We start from the raw sequence: 15,937 nt of genomic DNA on the forward strand, positions 1-15,937 counted from the left end.
TCACCCACTAATAAAGTAGTTACCTACATTTTAACAAATCTTATTTTTTTATATTTACTCCTATTAAATATTTTATAATAAATATAAAGTCATTCATCAATAAGAGTACTTTTGAAAAAAAGATAATAATTACACCTTAAAAAACTAAAAATAAAAATGTCTTATATTTTGAACATCCAACTCTTCAAAAAATATTGTATATTTTTAAATGGAGAGAATATAAGATTTTAGTTTGATTCCTTATTTTTATAAAGTATTTTTTTAATTATCTAACCCTTACATTTTTATTTTCAAATTATTACTTTTTTGTGACAATTATGTTTATTTAAAAAAAAATCAAATTTAATATGTGAAAATTTTAAAATATTTTTTTAATATTTAATAATTCAATATAAGAATTTTTTAATAAAACTAATAATATTAGGATTAAGCGAACATTTATAAAATTGAGGATTAAAATAAAATTTTATATAAAGTTAATGGATATAGCACTTTTGTTTGTTAGATTTCATTTTAGTTATAAAAAATTTTGAAATTATAAAATTAGAGAAAATAATTAATAATCTATCTTTTATATAAATAATTCACAAAGACAAAAAGATTACCAATTTTTTTAAAAGATGAATTCAAAGAAGTAAAGAGCTAACCTTTTACGTCAAAGAGTATCTATTTTGAACTTTTTGTATAAAGGGTAATAAATAATAGGGAAAATTATGAATAGGTCCCATAGAAGCAACTTATTTAACAATAAGTCCCACGAAATTGAAAAATTACAGCTAAATTTTGTGGGACTTGAATGCAATTTGTAATTGAAGTAGAAAGACAACATTGCCCTGTTAAAATAATCAAATTATTGCAGAAAAACACTCAATCTCTCCCTCTCCCGCGATTATTCTGTCTCCCGCGTTTACTCTGCCCTAGCTGTCGCCCCTTGCTCGCTCGTTACTGAGGGTGAGCCACGCACCTTGACTGAAAGGAAGACGAATGATGCGTGAGCCTTGCAAGCGATAGAGGCGAAGGCGATGAAGGTGAATGCGAGCTGAACCCAGAGGAATATTGTAACATCTTGATCTGGTAATATGTTGCCCACATTTTTAGATTATTCTGGGTTGAATAATTTCGACCAAGCCAAATGATAAAATAGCATGTTTAGAGGCTTGATGTTAGATGTATCGTGCAGGTCACTTGTTCCCCATTATTATCTTTCAAGCCTACTATTCTAGAGCTGTCTGGTTTACAATGAGCCTATCACTGAAAACGGATTGCGTTATGGAAACCATTTAACTCTTTATCTCATTAGTGTAGCATGGCTATGACAGAAGGCCAATGGACTTCTGCTTTCAAGTTAATTCTTAGTCTATGTTTGATGTATGACAAAATGTTTTCTAGAAAGAAAAGGGGGAATTTATTTGGATATAAGATGAGATAGGTGCATTTTCCATTTCGTTTCTTGAAAGTACTTTTCCATGTTCCAAACATGCACTTAAGGCCCATTTGATTGTTGAAAAGAAATGCAATGTAATGAAATATGTTGATGGAGAATAAAATAGACTAAAATCAAGTTATGGAATGGTAAAGATGAGAGTCATGGACAGATGAATAGATGGGCATGAGGATTTATGACCTTATTCATGTCAATCCTCATTCCCAGCTCTCATTTCAGTCCTTCACTCTCCACAAAATCACTAACTTTAAAGACTGTGGACCTCCAGGGAAAGGCCTGAAGAGTTTGTTCTAGAGTGATTTAAAAAGGAGATTGATTTCAAAGGACAAGACTTAATTTGAATATATCCCATTTTGTTAGGAAGAAGGATATGCAGTTATATATTGTGTCAGCTATCATTACAAACCTAAACTCAAATTGCACAAAGAAAACGACTTCCTGTGCTTAAAATTTGACATAGTTTTCTTGAATATATGATTTGTACAGGTCAAATCATGGATAAAGGAAAAGGGAAAGTGGCCGGATCTAAGAAACCTAATTTTTTCGGTTACCATTTATTTAGACAAAGATTTTTTAACCAGCCGAAAGCGAAAAGAGAAGGTGAAAGATTGGCTAACAAGGAAGTGGTAGCTGCTTGGAAAAATTTATCCACGGAAGAAAGAAAACATTATAACGACCTAGCTGCTGAAGAAAGAGAAAGAAGAAGCAATAATTTGCCAAAACAAAGTGTGGTATGTATAGGATCAAAGATGTTTTTTTTTAGTTTTTTTTTATTTTGGAGTATAGGTGAGTGACATGTTTATGGAATTAACAGCATCCATTTGAAACTCGTTGTTCTCCTAACCAATTTGCTGAGGTTGGGGAGTTTGTAAAGAAGCATCAATGGATGAAGGATAAGGTTGAAAGGATGGGGTTCTCACAGTTACTAAACATACAATGCACCAAGATACATCGAGAATTGTGCTTCGAACTAATGATGGCATATGACCCACCCACTTTCACTTTATGTGCAAGAAGTGTAAGAAGACGGGTTAAATGTGAAGATGTCGAGACATTGATGGGCCTTCCAAACACCTCAAAGGAGGTGGTCATTGCTCAAGCTGATGACAAGGTGCTTCGAATCATGAAAGAGAAGTATTCTGGCATGTCTTATAAGAAAGTGAAAGATATGATGATGTCTAGTGAGAATGATGATGCTTTTGAGACTTTATTTTTGTTGTACACGCTGGGGACTTTTTTAGCTCCTACATCTAGTCCTCATGTGAGTGATCATTTACTTAGAGTAGTTAGTAAGAACTATGTGCTCACTGGAATATATGATTGGGCAACATTTGTATTGAACGAGATGACTAGGGAGGTCCAAACTTTCAAGGAATCAAGGGGCAAGAAGAGAAATGTTGGTAGATGTCTTTTTTTCCTTCAAGTATGTAATTTTAGAATTTTTAGGTTTTTGATTAATGTTGAAAGTCTTATTGCCATGTGATGTCTTATTAACATTGGTTAATGTTTTATGGGCAGATCTTTTTCTTTCAGAATTTCCCATTAGAGGAGCCAGAGACATTGCCTTGGCCAAGCAATGCTGTTAGTTATTGGAATGAGAAAAGGGCGTCTGAGCGAGTTCTCATGGAAAGACAGAGCGATCATGGCATGTTGTACAAACCTAAGCTTGCTGCAAGTGACTCTTCCTCTCAATTTCTTCCAGTACTAGCCTTTCAAGACATTGTAAGATAATATAATAATTATATAAGATTACTGTTAAATGATGTCATGTTTACTTGTATGATGGGAATATTTGTAACTATGTTGTTGTAGGATCTCAAGGAGGCATATGTAAAGCTAGTTGGACATATTGGTGAGGTGCTTATGAAGGTGCAAAAGAAACGTTATGCACTTGAGAAGAAGAGAAAAATATATGATCTAGAATAGGCGGAGGAGGTGAGTCATGTTGCAATATATGAGGAAGACAAAGAAGATAAAAGAGCTGAGGATGAAGAAGAAGGGAAAGAAGAAGGTGAGAACGAAGAGGAAGAAAATGAGCAAGAAGGAGGTAAGGACGAAGAGGAAGAAAATGAGGATGAAGAGGAAGAAAAAGAGCATGAAGGAGGTGACGGAGATGAGTTAATGGATATTGATGTAGAAGAAGAAATGAAGCTTAAAAGGTCAACTAGAGGCCATCACGGTAGACGATGGTCTGGCTTTAAGGTGACATTGCCACAATTCACCTCCAATGACGTGACATATGATGAGAAGCGACGCCTTTATAATTTTTGCACAAAATGGGCTAAGAAAGAGGATTGCGAACAGTAAGCTTTAATTATTAGTTATGTATTATGTAAATAACTTTTTTTGTGGTCTCAATTTGACATTATTCTATTATTTTTAAACTAATCTAAACAGGTTGTTCGTTGATATGTATGATTTTTATGTAACACGAGGTGAGTTGCGTTGTTTTGCACCAAGAAAATGGATCAATGATACGGTGATGACTATGAAGATCAAAGCTTTGATGGCTGCTCAAAAAGAAAGAGAAGGTGGTGTGAGGCACCACATATTTACCCCATTGTTTATGGAAATAATGATGAAAGATGTGCAGGGTTGGAAGGTTGGGGAGCATACTATGTTGTTTATGCCAGAACATTTAGGCTACGATATTATAGAGTGGGATTTCATTATTGCACCAGTGTTGTACCATTCACACTGGTTTTATTATTTTGTGGAGCTAAAAGGATTGCATTTTCATGTGCTTGACTCGTTGTATCCGCTTGTGCCCAAGCCAGACGACACTTTAGCAAATGAGAAGAGATTGCTAGCCCAGAGTATGGTAAGAAATAATATACAATTTTCATTTTGAGCTTATATGATATTTTGCATGATACTTATGATTGTGTTTAATCGTATAGTCTCATAACTTCAAAAGCATCCTAATGATGGTTAATCCAGACAAATATCACAAGAGTTCCGACTTGGATGTGACATTTGCCCTTATTCCAAAACAAAAGACTACGTAAGTTAATCTTGATTAATTTAAAAGTTATTATAAATACATTAAAGCTATTAATTGAGTAATTTTGTTGTAGATATGATTGCGGCCTACATCTTATAACATGGCTTGAACAATGGGATAACACTGAACAACCTGAATGGAATGGCAAGTCAATGCCTCCTATAGAGAAGGTAATTTTCCCTTATATTATCTTTTCTATTTTTCGGTGCATTATGGAAAATTGTACATGTTCATGGTGTTTAAAACATAAGTACTAAATCATATCTTTTGAATTTGAACTTAGGGTGCAATGGAAAGGCTTCGTATTGACATGGTGTGGGATTTAGTAAACGATCCCAATAACACAGCTCGGGAAAATGTTATGGCTTGGATGGAAAACGACAAACTAAATAAGAAAGCCAAGACGGTTCATTGATAGTGTTTAAATATGATGTTAACATTGTAGGCTATGTAAAGCACTTGTGTTCATGCTCCACAATTGTTTGTCGTTCGCTTATAACTGGAACTTCATATTTTACGAGTAGAACTTCTTAATTCACAGGTCATGTTTCTTGTTTTGCAACTACTATACTAAAGCACTTGTGCTCATGCTCCACAATTGTTTGCCGTTCGCTTACAACTAGAACTTCTTATTTTACAAGTAAAACTTCTTAATTCACAGGTCATGTTTCTTGTTTTGTAACTAATATACTAAAGCACTTATGCTCCTGCTCCACAATTGTTTGCCCTTCGCTTACAACTGGAACTTCTTATTTTACAAGTACAACTTCTTAATTCACAGGTCATGTTTCTTGTTTTGTAACTAATATACTAAAGCACTTATGCTCCTGCTCCACAATTGTTTGCCCTTCGCTTACAACTGGAACTTCTTATTTTACAAGTACAACTTCTTAATTCACAGGTCATGTTTCTTGTTTTGTAACTAATATACTAAAGCACTCGTGCTCATGCTCCACAATTGTTTGCCATTCGCTTACAACTAGAACTTCCTATTTTACAAGTAGAACTTCTTAATTCACAGGTCGTGTTTCTTGTTTTGTAACTAATATACTAAAGCACTTGTGCTCATGCTCCACAATTGTTTGCCATTCACTTACAACTGGAACTTCTTATTTTACAAGTAGAACTTCTTAATTCACAGGTCATGTTTCTTGTTTTGTAACTAATATACTAAAGCACTTGTGCTCCTGCTCCACAATTGTTTGCCATTCGCTTACAACTGAAACTTCTTATTTTACAAGTAGAACTTCTTAATTCACAAGTCATATTTCTTGTTCTATAACTACTATACTAACGAATTTGTGTTTATGCTCCACAATTAAAACATAGAAATTGATAATCTTTCACCAACATAATCATATAAGATCATCATAAATTTAAAGAAAAAACATTTTACAATTGAAAATGAACTATTTAAGCTTTAGCTTGTTAGGTCATATAGGGTTAGGATTTCGACATGTCCTACGTGTGTGACCACTTTGGCCACATCTTGCACAATGATAAATCTTCTTGCGTTGTGATTGAGACTCTCTTCTCACTGATTGGGGCCGACTAGGAGGACGAGAGGTAGTAGGGGGCCTTAGGAAGGTTTCTGTCATCATCTCGGTAATTGTTAACGCATTTACTCGTGGCATGTCATTTGTCTCGATGGGGATTATTGTTTCCTTATATATTTTCTCCTGAGATCTCAAATTGTAACATCCTTCCACATAAGAGTACACATTACCATGAACCTTTTTTATAGCTGCACATGCATGAGCACAAGGGATTCCAGACATCTGCCAAGCTTGACATGTACATTCTCTAAGAGATAGGTCAACTCGTAAATGAATGTCTCCTATCTTCACACTCAGCAAGTTACCTGAATGATGGTTAGCTAACATTACTTCCGCCCGTGCAACATTAGCCTTCAACTTTCCTTCAATGTTTGGCCCAATACCATTCTGCCACTTGCTTATAGCAACTTTGCTTGCATACATCTTACTCGCAAGCTTTTCTTGATGTTCAAGAAGTAGTGTGACCACACTATGTTTTCTTTCTTTAACTAGCTAAGCATTGAAAGATTCAGACAAATTATTAGTTATGTTGTCCCACTTACAAAAAGGGAATTTTGACAAGGCCCATCTATTAATGTCACCATTAGTTTCCAACCATTGAGCCAACTCTGGACAAAAAGCTCTCAAATTTCCCATTGCTCTATTAAATTCAAGATCAATTCTAGCATATGCTATAGCATCCAACAACTTCAATGCATCTTCCTTGCTTGTTGTGGTAGCTCTTCTTCCACGTCTTCCAATCTTTACAAACTCTGCACTAAAATTTTCTTTGATGTGCCGATAGCAAAATGCATGTCTATTCCCTCCAAAAACAGCTCCCACAGCACCAATAATTGCATTGTGTCTATCAGATACAATAGTCACTTCTAAAGACCCCATAATATCTTTCAAGTTATGCATAAACCAAGTCCATTCTTGTAACTTCTCCCCACTAACTATTGCATAAGCCACCGGAAATAGATCATTATCTGCATCATCAGCAGAAGCTGATAACAATGTTCCTTTATACGGCCCGCTCAAGTGACATCCATCAACATATAAAATAGGTCTGCAACCATTTAAAAAGCCATCTATACAACAACCATAAGCAATAAACAACCTCTCAAACCTGTTATCTCTGCAAGCTGTCCATTTTGCTATTGTCCTTACATCTTTCTCAGTCAATCTTTGACAAATCCATGGAATCAACTTGTATGAATCTTCAGGAGCACCATGCAACTCCTCCATTGCTCTCTCTTTTCCCCTGTATGCTTGGCTATAAGTAAGGGTAAGCCCAAATTCTTGGTACAGGTCCCGTCTAATCTCGTTAGGAGTTTTGTCAACATTTGACTTTAGTTCATCGATTATTATAGATGAAGTTAGATTTACATTAGCCTTCTGCTGAACAACTAATGTATCTTGTGCTGAGTGTGCATGCTCATTACATAATGATGTTACCCTCAATACAGGACTTGTTTCAGAAATGGCATATGCACTCACTCTCCATTTGCACCCATCCACCTTGCACTTTACAATAACCTTTTTTGTGTTATTTTTCACAAAACTATAACAAAACTTATTTCCAATGCTAAACTTGTAGAGTACTTGTCTAAATTCTACAGCATTATGGAACATTTGCCTAACTCCATAAAGCAAATCTTTCCATTTCACAGCATTAAGCTCGGGTAACGGTGCTGGTGCAGTGCTCATTGAAAGAGGTATCGATTCGGGTTCATGGTTGAGTTCATTCAAGCTAATTGAATACCCACCAATTTGTGACCATTTGCAATAACAAACAAATATCCACCAATTAAATCACAATAATTCCCAAATGATGTTAAGTAAATATTACAACTTACCCCTCATGTGACTCGGTTACCATGTCTATATTACTAACATCATTGCCAACAATATAAACATGGGCAGTACCGTCATTGAACTCTATCAAATTAGCAACTCCTTCATCATCTTCAAGGTCAACTAATGTGTTCATTTCAGGTTTTATGGTATACTTCATCTCCAATATATTTGTTTCCAACCCAATACATGATCTTATAATTCTTTTCAACTCTTCAAGTGTTGTGCCTTCATTAATTGCTCTTCTTTTTGCCCTCCCACCTTCATAATGTATACTCCCATCTTGATTCTTCACCATTTTCCCTCCAATATGAAAATAACAATATACTCGTTTGGATGAAGAACTTGCCATCATACATGTAAACCTGTTGAATATTAACATCACCATTATCTTCTCAAATCAACAAAGTTTAAAATTAATTATTTACAACTACCTTATCAATAATTTACAACAAAAATATCAAATTTTTACAACTGAAACATCACATATCTAATGGTGACATTGATTATACCTTATTAAGAAGTTTAACGCTAGTTGGCTTACAGCTATTTTATCAGTAATTTACAACTAGTATTTCAACTTTTCACAACTCTAACTTCAAATATTTAATAATTCGACCAATCAGTATTTTCAGCAATCATGGGATCACTCACAGAAATTTTGTTCTCTGTAACTTTTTTCACTGTCATTGAACTCTGTTTCTCTATTTTCTTTGTTTTTTACATTGATCCAGCAGAGCAAATGTTCAAATCTTTTATATCTAGCAAGTTTGATAAGAAGTTTGAATATTGAACAGTGAAAACTAAGGCTTACAGTAATGGAAACGTAAATTAAATAATGAAAACGCAGAGCAATTACAGCACCAAGGAGAAAGAATCGAGATTACAATTGACTGTGGTGATGAATGATGATAATGATTCTGCCCTAGCAATTCCCAACGAAGAGAGCGAGCAATGGTTAGAGCAAAACACGAATGAAGTAGAATAGATAGAATGAATGGAGCACAATAGACGAACTGATGAAGGAGAAGAATAGTAGCGACAAGGCAATGACGTGAGAGACTGAGTATAATGGTTAATTTAGGTAAAGGGATATTTTTGTCATTGTAACCTATTAAGTAGGGATAGTATTGCATTTGCACACATATTACAAATTACACTCAAGTCCCACAAAATTTAGCTGTAATTTTTCAATTTCGCGGGACTTATTGTTAAATAAGTTGCTTCTATGGGACCTATTCATAATTTTCCCTAAATAATAATACCCCTTTTTAATGCGTATATGATTTTTCGAGCTAATATAAATTTTCACTTTCTTTTAATACACACATGTACGGCTGTAATATAAGTATATGGATTACAACTGTCAGTCAACTATGGATATGCACCAATTTATATTAATTTTTTATAGGCATTTTAATGTAATATTTTAGAATTTTTTTCAATAAATTTTTATCAACTAGTAGCTAAACTCCATATATTTAATGATAAAGATAAAATTACACTGTTTTTACATGTTCATTAAAAGGGGACATTGCACCATCAAAAAACGTAGGATATCATACAACTGCATAAATAATTAAGGGGTAATTTAAAAATAAATTTGGTAATATAAATTATTTAGAAAATATATTTACAAATATATTTTGTAATGAAATTTGTGAAATATTTAGGGGAAAAAATTTTTGTCGCAATTTCTATTTTGTTGTTGAACTCTCATGCATTTGATGACCCAATTTTTTTCCCCGGCCTGATTTGATGAGCCACTCGAGTACATAGATTTACTCTTTTTTATATCCATGAACCTCTTTAATTAGATGAATCAATGAATTTGCCTTCATTCATTAATAATTAATAATAATTTGTGTACATGAATTATTTTTAAATTCGTGATTCAATGAAAGAATGAATAAAAAAGAGTTCAAAGTTCGGAACGTAGAAAAAAATATGAAAATTGTAATAAACATAAAAATGAAGTATGAATTTCCATTCCAAATAAGATGAACTATTTGTCCCAAATAAAAAATTTCTTTCTTATTTTGCAACAGATTTGCATAAATTTATAATTACGTCGAGAATCTCGTTGGAAACAAATTGCAACAAATTTTGTTGATAATTTTTTTTCAAAATCTATATCACAAACTTTTTTTGTTTTGTCGTAGGTTAACCAATTTTATTAAAAGAGTAAAAGAGCAAATTGATATCTAAATTATAAGTTTAAGAGGGTATAGAATTCTAAACTTAATTTTAGTGTAATATTCATTTTCATTTTTTGAAAATGATTCAATCTGACCCATACCATTAATAAAAATTAATTTTAAGCATTTGTTGACTACAGAATGACCAAAAAACTAAAAAATTACAATAAAAATTTAGATGAGTTAGGTTTCATATGTTTACTAGAGCCAAGGCATATTTCAAGACTCAAAAATACTTATAGATGCACTTATAAATAGTCTATCAATAAGGTCTTCATTTCGACAACAAGATTTGAGCTTATGACCTCATTGTTTATGGACCCACTTTTTATCAACTAGACTAATTAATCTTTGTTGGTACTTGGTAGGACCAAGAAATTTTTATTAGTTTTTTTGGTAACTTTTAAGGTCATTTAATTCTATCATTTTATGGTCAACTAATAGTTAAAATTAATCTTTGTTAATGCAGAATCCAAATTGCACTGTTTTAAAAAGTTGAAGGGAATATTACATTAAAAATAAGTTTAAGATCTCTAATACTCTTGAACTTATAGTTCAAGAGTAAATTTATTTTTTTACTCTTTTTTAAAAAGACATAAATATAAAAATATGATAGGTTCAATTTAGTCACTTCCAGCATAAACATAAGAAAATTGATCAAAGAGATTTTTTTTTTAAAACCAAAAGGAGATGCCATTCCATTAATAGTAAAAAAAATTGAAATACAGTGCAGAGAATTGAGTAACGGGCTTCTAGTTGGTTGAAGCCCAATATGACCTAAAGATGAGCTCAACCCAACAACGAATCACCTCATAAGTGTAAGTGGGATGCCTTGTTTAGGAAGTCAGTGACGTGGTCTTACCTATTTTGCCCACTACTTGAGTTTCTCGGTGCACCCACCTTTACTACCTCACACGACGAGGTGTACCCACAATGATTTAATGGCGTGAACAATTATCTGCTTCTTTTGGCACTAGAACTCAAATTCAAAGGAAAGCGCCATTGCTATATTCCTATAAATAGGTGATGAGTGTATAACAACAAGTATGTCGAAACTTTGCCAAGTCTTACTAGGACTTGCCTAATGTAAAAACAGAAACTTTGACCTCGCTATATTTCTATAAATAGGGGATGAGTGCTTAATAAAGACCATATTTGACTTCAAGGTTCGGAATACAATGTTGTAGGCATAATGTGCAAGACTCAAGACTCACGTCCTAAGGATAAAAGGGAGGCAGGATTCCTAACTCAAGAGACATTTGATTACTTGGATCAAGACAAGCCCATATCCACCTTGTGCATCGAGCCACTTGGCTGAGAAGGATTTCTAAATAGAGGTTGAAAGTCCTTCAAAAAGCTTTAAGTAGCAGGCTGAGCAAATCAAAAAAGACTCTAAGGACTTTATGATGTGCTATGTAATATCCGCCTTGACATTACCAGGACAACACTCACATATTGTTGTGATAATTAGGATTTAATAAAACCCCTTACCAAACCTACCACAACTCAAGGGTTTAAAAAAATAATTAGTTAAAACATTGGGATCTTAAGAAAACCCTTTTTAAAATATAGTTTGAGCTCAAACCATGGTTAAAAATCAATTAAAAAAAAATACGGAAGCATGAAAATCAATTTACTTCGAAACAAATTAAAACAAGTCATTTTGCCCTTATTTGGTCTGTCTGCCACAGCGAATGGCACAGAGGGACGAATCTCTCGAGGGCCTCTTGTGCCGCGGCGCAACACTCATGAGCCGTGGCTCACACCTGCTGTCATGACTTTTCTCTAAATTTTCGGAGCGCACTATTTCACCATCCAACATCCGATTTGAGTGATTCAAGTGTCCACACGAAGCTCTTTGAGCCCTCTAGCTAATGGCACCATTCTCACATTCAAACAATCATTTGTTTAAAAGATAAACACTCGAACCCACAATAATTTGTTTCCATAACAAAACACATACTATGATGTCCAACTCACAATACACAATGCCATTAGCCCCAGAGACACCTTGTCCACCTCAAATGGACCACACACTACATAACAATCCATTCATATCACCCAATTAAGCAATCACGCTCAAAATGACCACTAAATCTCCATTGGACAATAACACAATAGGGTGGATAAAATTCAACACACAAATCAATTGGTCATTTTGGCACTCAAAACACTTGATATATATATCACATGTAAGCAACTTGGCCAAGCACACCTAATCCATAACACTATTCTTGGATCAAGATATATACACTTATCATAAATTCATACAAGTGATGTCCAAATAATGTCATGTTCCGAAGTTGGCAATATTTAATGACAATATTCATTACAAAATCAAAAAGAAGAAAGGAAAGAGCTATGCTATAACGTTCTTTACTCTTCAGACGCTCCTTCCTTCCCCTACCCCTACCGAAGCCCTCACCTGTAAAATATAACTATGGGGTGAGATAAACATCTCAGTAACCAATATGGTTCATCAAATGTTTATTACCACAAATAACCATGAACAAGTATCAAAACGATAGAAATAACAAACATACCATAATTATGAGATAAATGTATCTCTTCTCAACAAAACATATAGTTTTATACTAGCATGATTGCCTAACCACTGAACCTCTAATGCTCCTCGACATGAAACTATAGGCTCTCCTGGATTAACCACTTGTTCACTCGAGCACACTTTCGGTGGTAGAAATACCCAGCCAAAGATAATTTAACCTGTCTACGGACTATAGTTTTTTCTCTTCATACACTTGTGATATAGCCGTCGTTGACTTCTAACCGCACCTTAATGGGTACTAGGGAGTTGCTAGACTGCCCAGATGTCCCATGATAATAGTCCCATATAATGCTATACTGGATGTCCCATGTTGTCAGCCCAACCATATGGATTTTTCACTCACATATCTCCACACACAAATATTTTCACATCTCTCGGGTGAACTCCCACCCCCTAAGATCATGTTTTTTCACAAATTCCATTACTTTTTGTCACATTCCCACATCACAATCTTATATACATAGTATATATATATAAACTAAAATTGATAACCTTTTACAAATTAATTTTTCATGCTAAAATCATTTACAATGTCACATTATGCACAAAACTCTTCAAAACCATAATTTTATCATTTATAATTACTTCTACACAGTTAAAATAGTAAATAAATACAATAAACTATATAGTTACCTCAACCCTTTGTCACATAAAAAGGATTACCATGGCTAAACGTTAGCTCCACACGTTTTATATGGACGATAAGGCTCGATCAACGTTCAATCTACACCAATAAGTGATAATAATCAATTATCACTTTGGATAACTCTAAATTCACTAGGTTTTAAATACTTAAAATACTTAGATTTCTTTTCTAACAATACCAACCATTCCCGCACACTCTGACTATCCTATTAAACATCCAACACACCAACTTTGCTAATCATTATCCCACATTATCTTAAAATCCTTAAATTATACTTAAGGTTCGTCTAAACCCTTATCAAAAATTTTCAATCACCACAAAACTCATAAACTTAATGTTAGAAGTTTGATTTAACTCTCCAAGATCTTAAATAAACTAAAAGGTTTGGTCTAAACCTAAAGAAACCAAAATCAAAGCCCCTATTACCCCAAATATTCAGATTTTCACATAAAAGAGGGAGAATAGGGAATGTACAACTTACCTAAGGGTGAATCAAGCTCCAAATGCCTTCAAAGTAGCCTAGGGATCGTGTCCTAGTAGACCACAAGCTCTCCTCTGTTACTCTCTCATTTTCTCTCTTTATCTCTTATGTTTTTGGTCTGTTTTCACAAACTGATAAGTGTAAATTTTGCAGGTGCGCCATGGCGCACTTAACTCGCTCACCACGACGTATGGCACAAAAAACTCCATAAAATTTTAAACTCTTTTCTATGCCATAGCCTGCTTGAATCTCGACCTAACCCTCTTCTAAGGCCATCCAAAGATCCAAAAACTAAATTGTCTCCATAAACCTCGCTAAATTAACAATTTATCTAAATTGACCAAATTACCCTTGAAAAATACTAATAATTACTAATGAGGAAATTTAAGATGTTACAATTCTCCCCTCCTTTTAGGAATTTTGCCCTCAAAATTCAAAATATTGCTCAAACACATACTTATGTAAATAATTAGAGATACAATTGTCTCATCTTATCCTCGGTCTCCTAAGTCGCATCACCGTGAGTCATACCCTTTCAAAAGACCTTAACCAATCGAATGGTTTTGTTTCTCAATTGTTGGTCTTTCACATCTACAATCCACTTTGGTTTAGCTCGATAGGTTAAGTTTTCTTGGAGTTCCACCTCTTCCGACTCAATAATATGAGAAGGATCGGGTTGATATTTCTTGAGCTGACTTATATAAAATACATCATGAACACTTGATAAACTCGGCAGTAAGGCAATTTGATAGGCAACAAGTCCTAACTTCTCCAAAATCTCAAAGGGACTAATAAACTTGGGAGTCAATTTCTTAGCCTTTATCGATCTCCCAATACCAATCATTGGTATGACCTTAAAAAACACATGATCACCAACTAGAAATTCCAACAGTCTTCTGGCATAGCTCTTTTGTCAACTTTGAGCTGTCAACAATTTTTTCTTAATCAATTGGATCTTTTAGGTGGTTTGGTCTACCAAATCTAGACCCAACAAACTTCTCTCACTTAATTATGTCCAATACAGAGGTGATCGACATCTTCTTCTATACAATGCCTCATACGGAGCCATTCTGATGCTAGAATTTAAACTATTGTTGTAAGCAAATTCCACTAATGGTAGATGTGTATCCCAACTACTTCTCAACTCTAAGGCACAAGCTTGCAATATATCCTTGAGCATTTGGATAGTCCTCTCAATTTAGCCATTCGTCTATGGATGATATGCTGTGTTAAATTTCAACTTAGTACCCATTGCTCTCTGTAATGCTCTCTAGAAACTCTATATGAACCTCGGATCACAATAAGAGACAATGTCCTTCGGCACCCCATAAAGTCTTACTATTTCATTTACATAGACCTCGGCATACTTTTCAAGTGAATAGCTAGTCTTCATTGCCAAGAAATGTGCTAACTTTATCAACTAATCCACAATCACCCATATTGTGTCATAGCCCGCTTGAGTTCTAGGCAATCCAGTAATGAAATCCATTGATATGCTATCCCACTTCCACTCTGGGATCTCTAGTGGTTGCAACTTACCACCAAGCCTCTGGTGCTCAATTTTAACCTTTTGGCACGTCAGACACTTAGTCACAAACTCTATCACATCTTTCTTCATTCCTAGCCGCCACCATATTTGCTTCATATCCTGATACATCTTGGTGACACTAGGTGAATAGTATACTCACTACGGTGTGCTTCCTCTAGGACTATCTTTCTTATCTCTTCATCACTTGGCACATAAATTCGATCCCAATAAGTCATATATCCATCATCATTGAATCCAAACTCTGTAGGTCTCCTCTCTTCAATATCCTCACGGATCCTGAGCAAATATTCTCCCTCAAACTGAGCAGTTTGCAACTCTTTCCAAAATTCATTGGTTATGACTGTAGAATGCACGTTGTACAACGTCATTTGAGGTGCTTTCCTTTGAGTATCTAAGAAAGTCTCAAGTACTCGATGCTCTTGAACCATCATATGATCAACATGCACCGTTTTCCCACTTAATGTGTCCGCCACTACGTTGGTTTTACCCGGATGGTACTTAATCTCAAAGTTGTTCCTTGAGAAATTCCACCCATTTGTGTTGCCTTATGTCCAAATCCTTCTAATCCCCTAAGTACTTCAGACTTTTGTGATCACTAAATACTTCGAACATAGACCTATAGAGATAGTGTTGCCAAATTTTCAAGGCAAAAACCAC

At 34.4% G+C, this 15,937-nt stretch overlaps 2 protein-coding genes across 2 annotated transcripts; both read right to left on the reverse strand.

Moving 5' to 3' along the window:
• Window positions 1-5,881: 5,881 nt before the first annotated feature.
• On the reverse strand, window positions 5,882-6,427 carry LOC129286534 (uncharacterized). Its single transcript, XM_054922483.1, has one exon. It carries the CDS (start codon window positions 6,425-6,427, stop codon window positions 5,882-5,884), a length of 546 nt encoding a protein of 181 aa, XP_054778458.1.
• Window positions 6,428-6,496: 69 nt separating this feature from the next.
• Window positions 6,497-8,138, reverse strand: LOC129286535 (uncharacterized). Its single transcript, XM_054922484.1, has 2 exons — window positions 7,843-8,138; window positions 6,497-7,736 (listed from the first exon to the last, which is right to left on the reverse strand). Exons 1-2 carry the CDS (start codon window positions 8,136-8,138, stop codon window positions 6,497-6,499), a joined length of 1,536 nt encoding a protein of 511 aa, XP_054778459.1.
• Between the last annotated feature and the right edge of the window lie 7,799 nt (window positions 8,139-15,937).

Source organism: Prosopis cineraria, unplaced genomic scaffold, assembly GCF_029017545.1.
Source record: "Prosopis cineraria cultivar Desert tree isolate PC_DT_omini unplaced genomic scaffold, ASM2901754v1 PC11, whole genome shotgun sequence".
NCBI classification, from domain to species: Eukaryota; Viridiplantae; Streptophyta; class Magnoliopsida; order Fabales; family Fabaceae; genus Prosopis; species Prosopis cineraria.

What these genes read in the sequence shown, in the direction of transcription:
- LOC129286534 (XM_054922483.1), bottom strand. Translation starts at nt 6,427, where the DNA reads ATGTATGCAAGCAAAGTTGCTATAAGCAAGTGGCAGAATGGTATTGGG.
- LOC129286535 (XM_054922484.1), bottom strand. Translation starts at nt 8,138, where the DNA reads ATGGTGAAGAATCAAGATGGGAGTATACATTATGAAGGTGGGAGGGCA. An exon ending in GTAACCGAGTCACATGAGGG is followed by an intron (nt 7,737 to 7,842) that starts GTAAGTTGTAAT and finishes GTATTCAATTAG; the next exon opens with CTTGAATGAACTCAACCATG.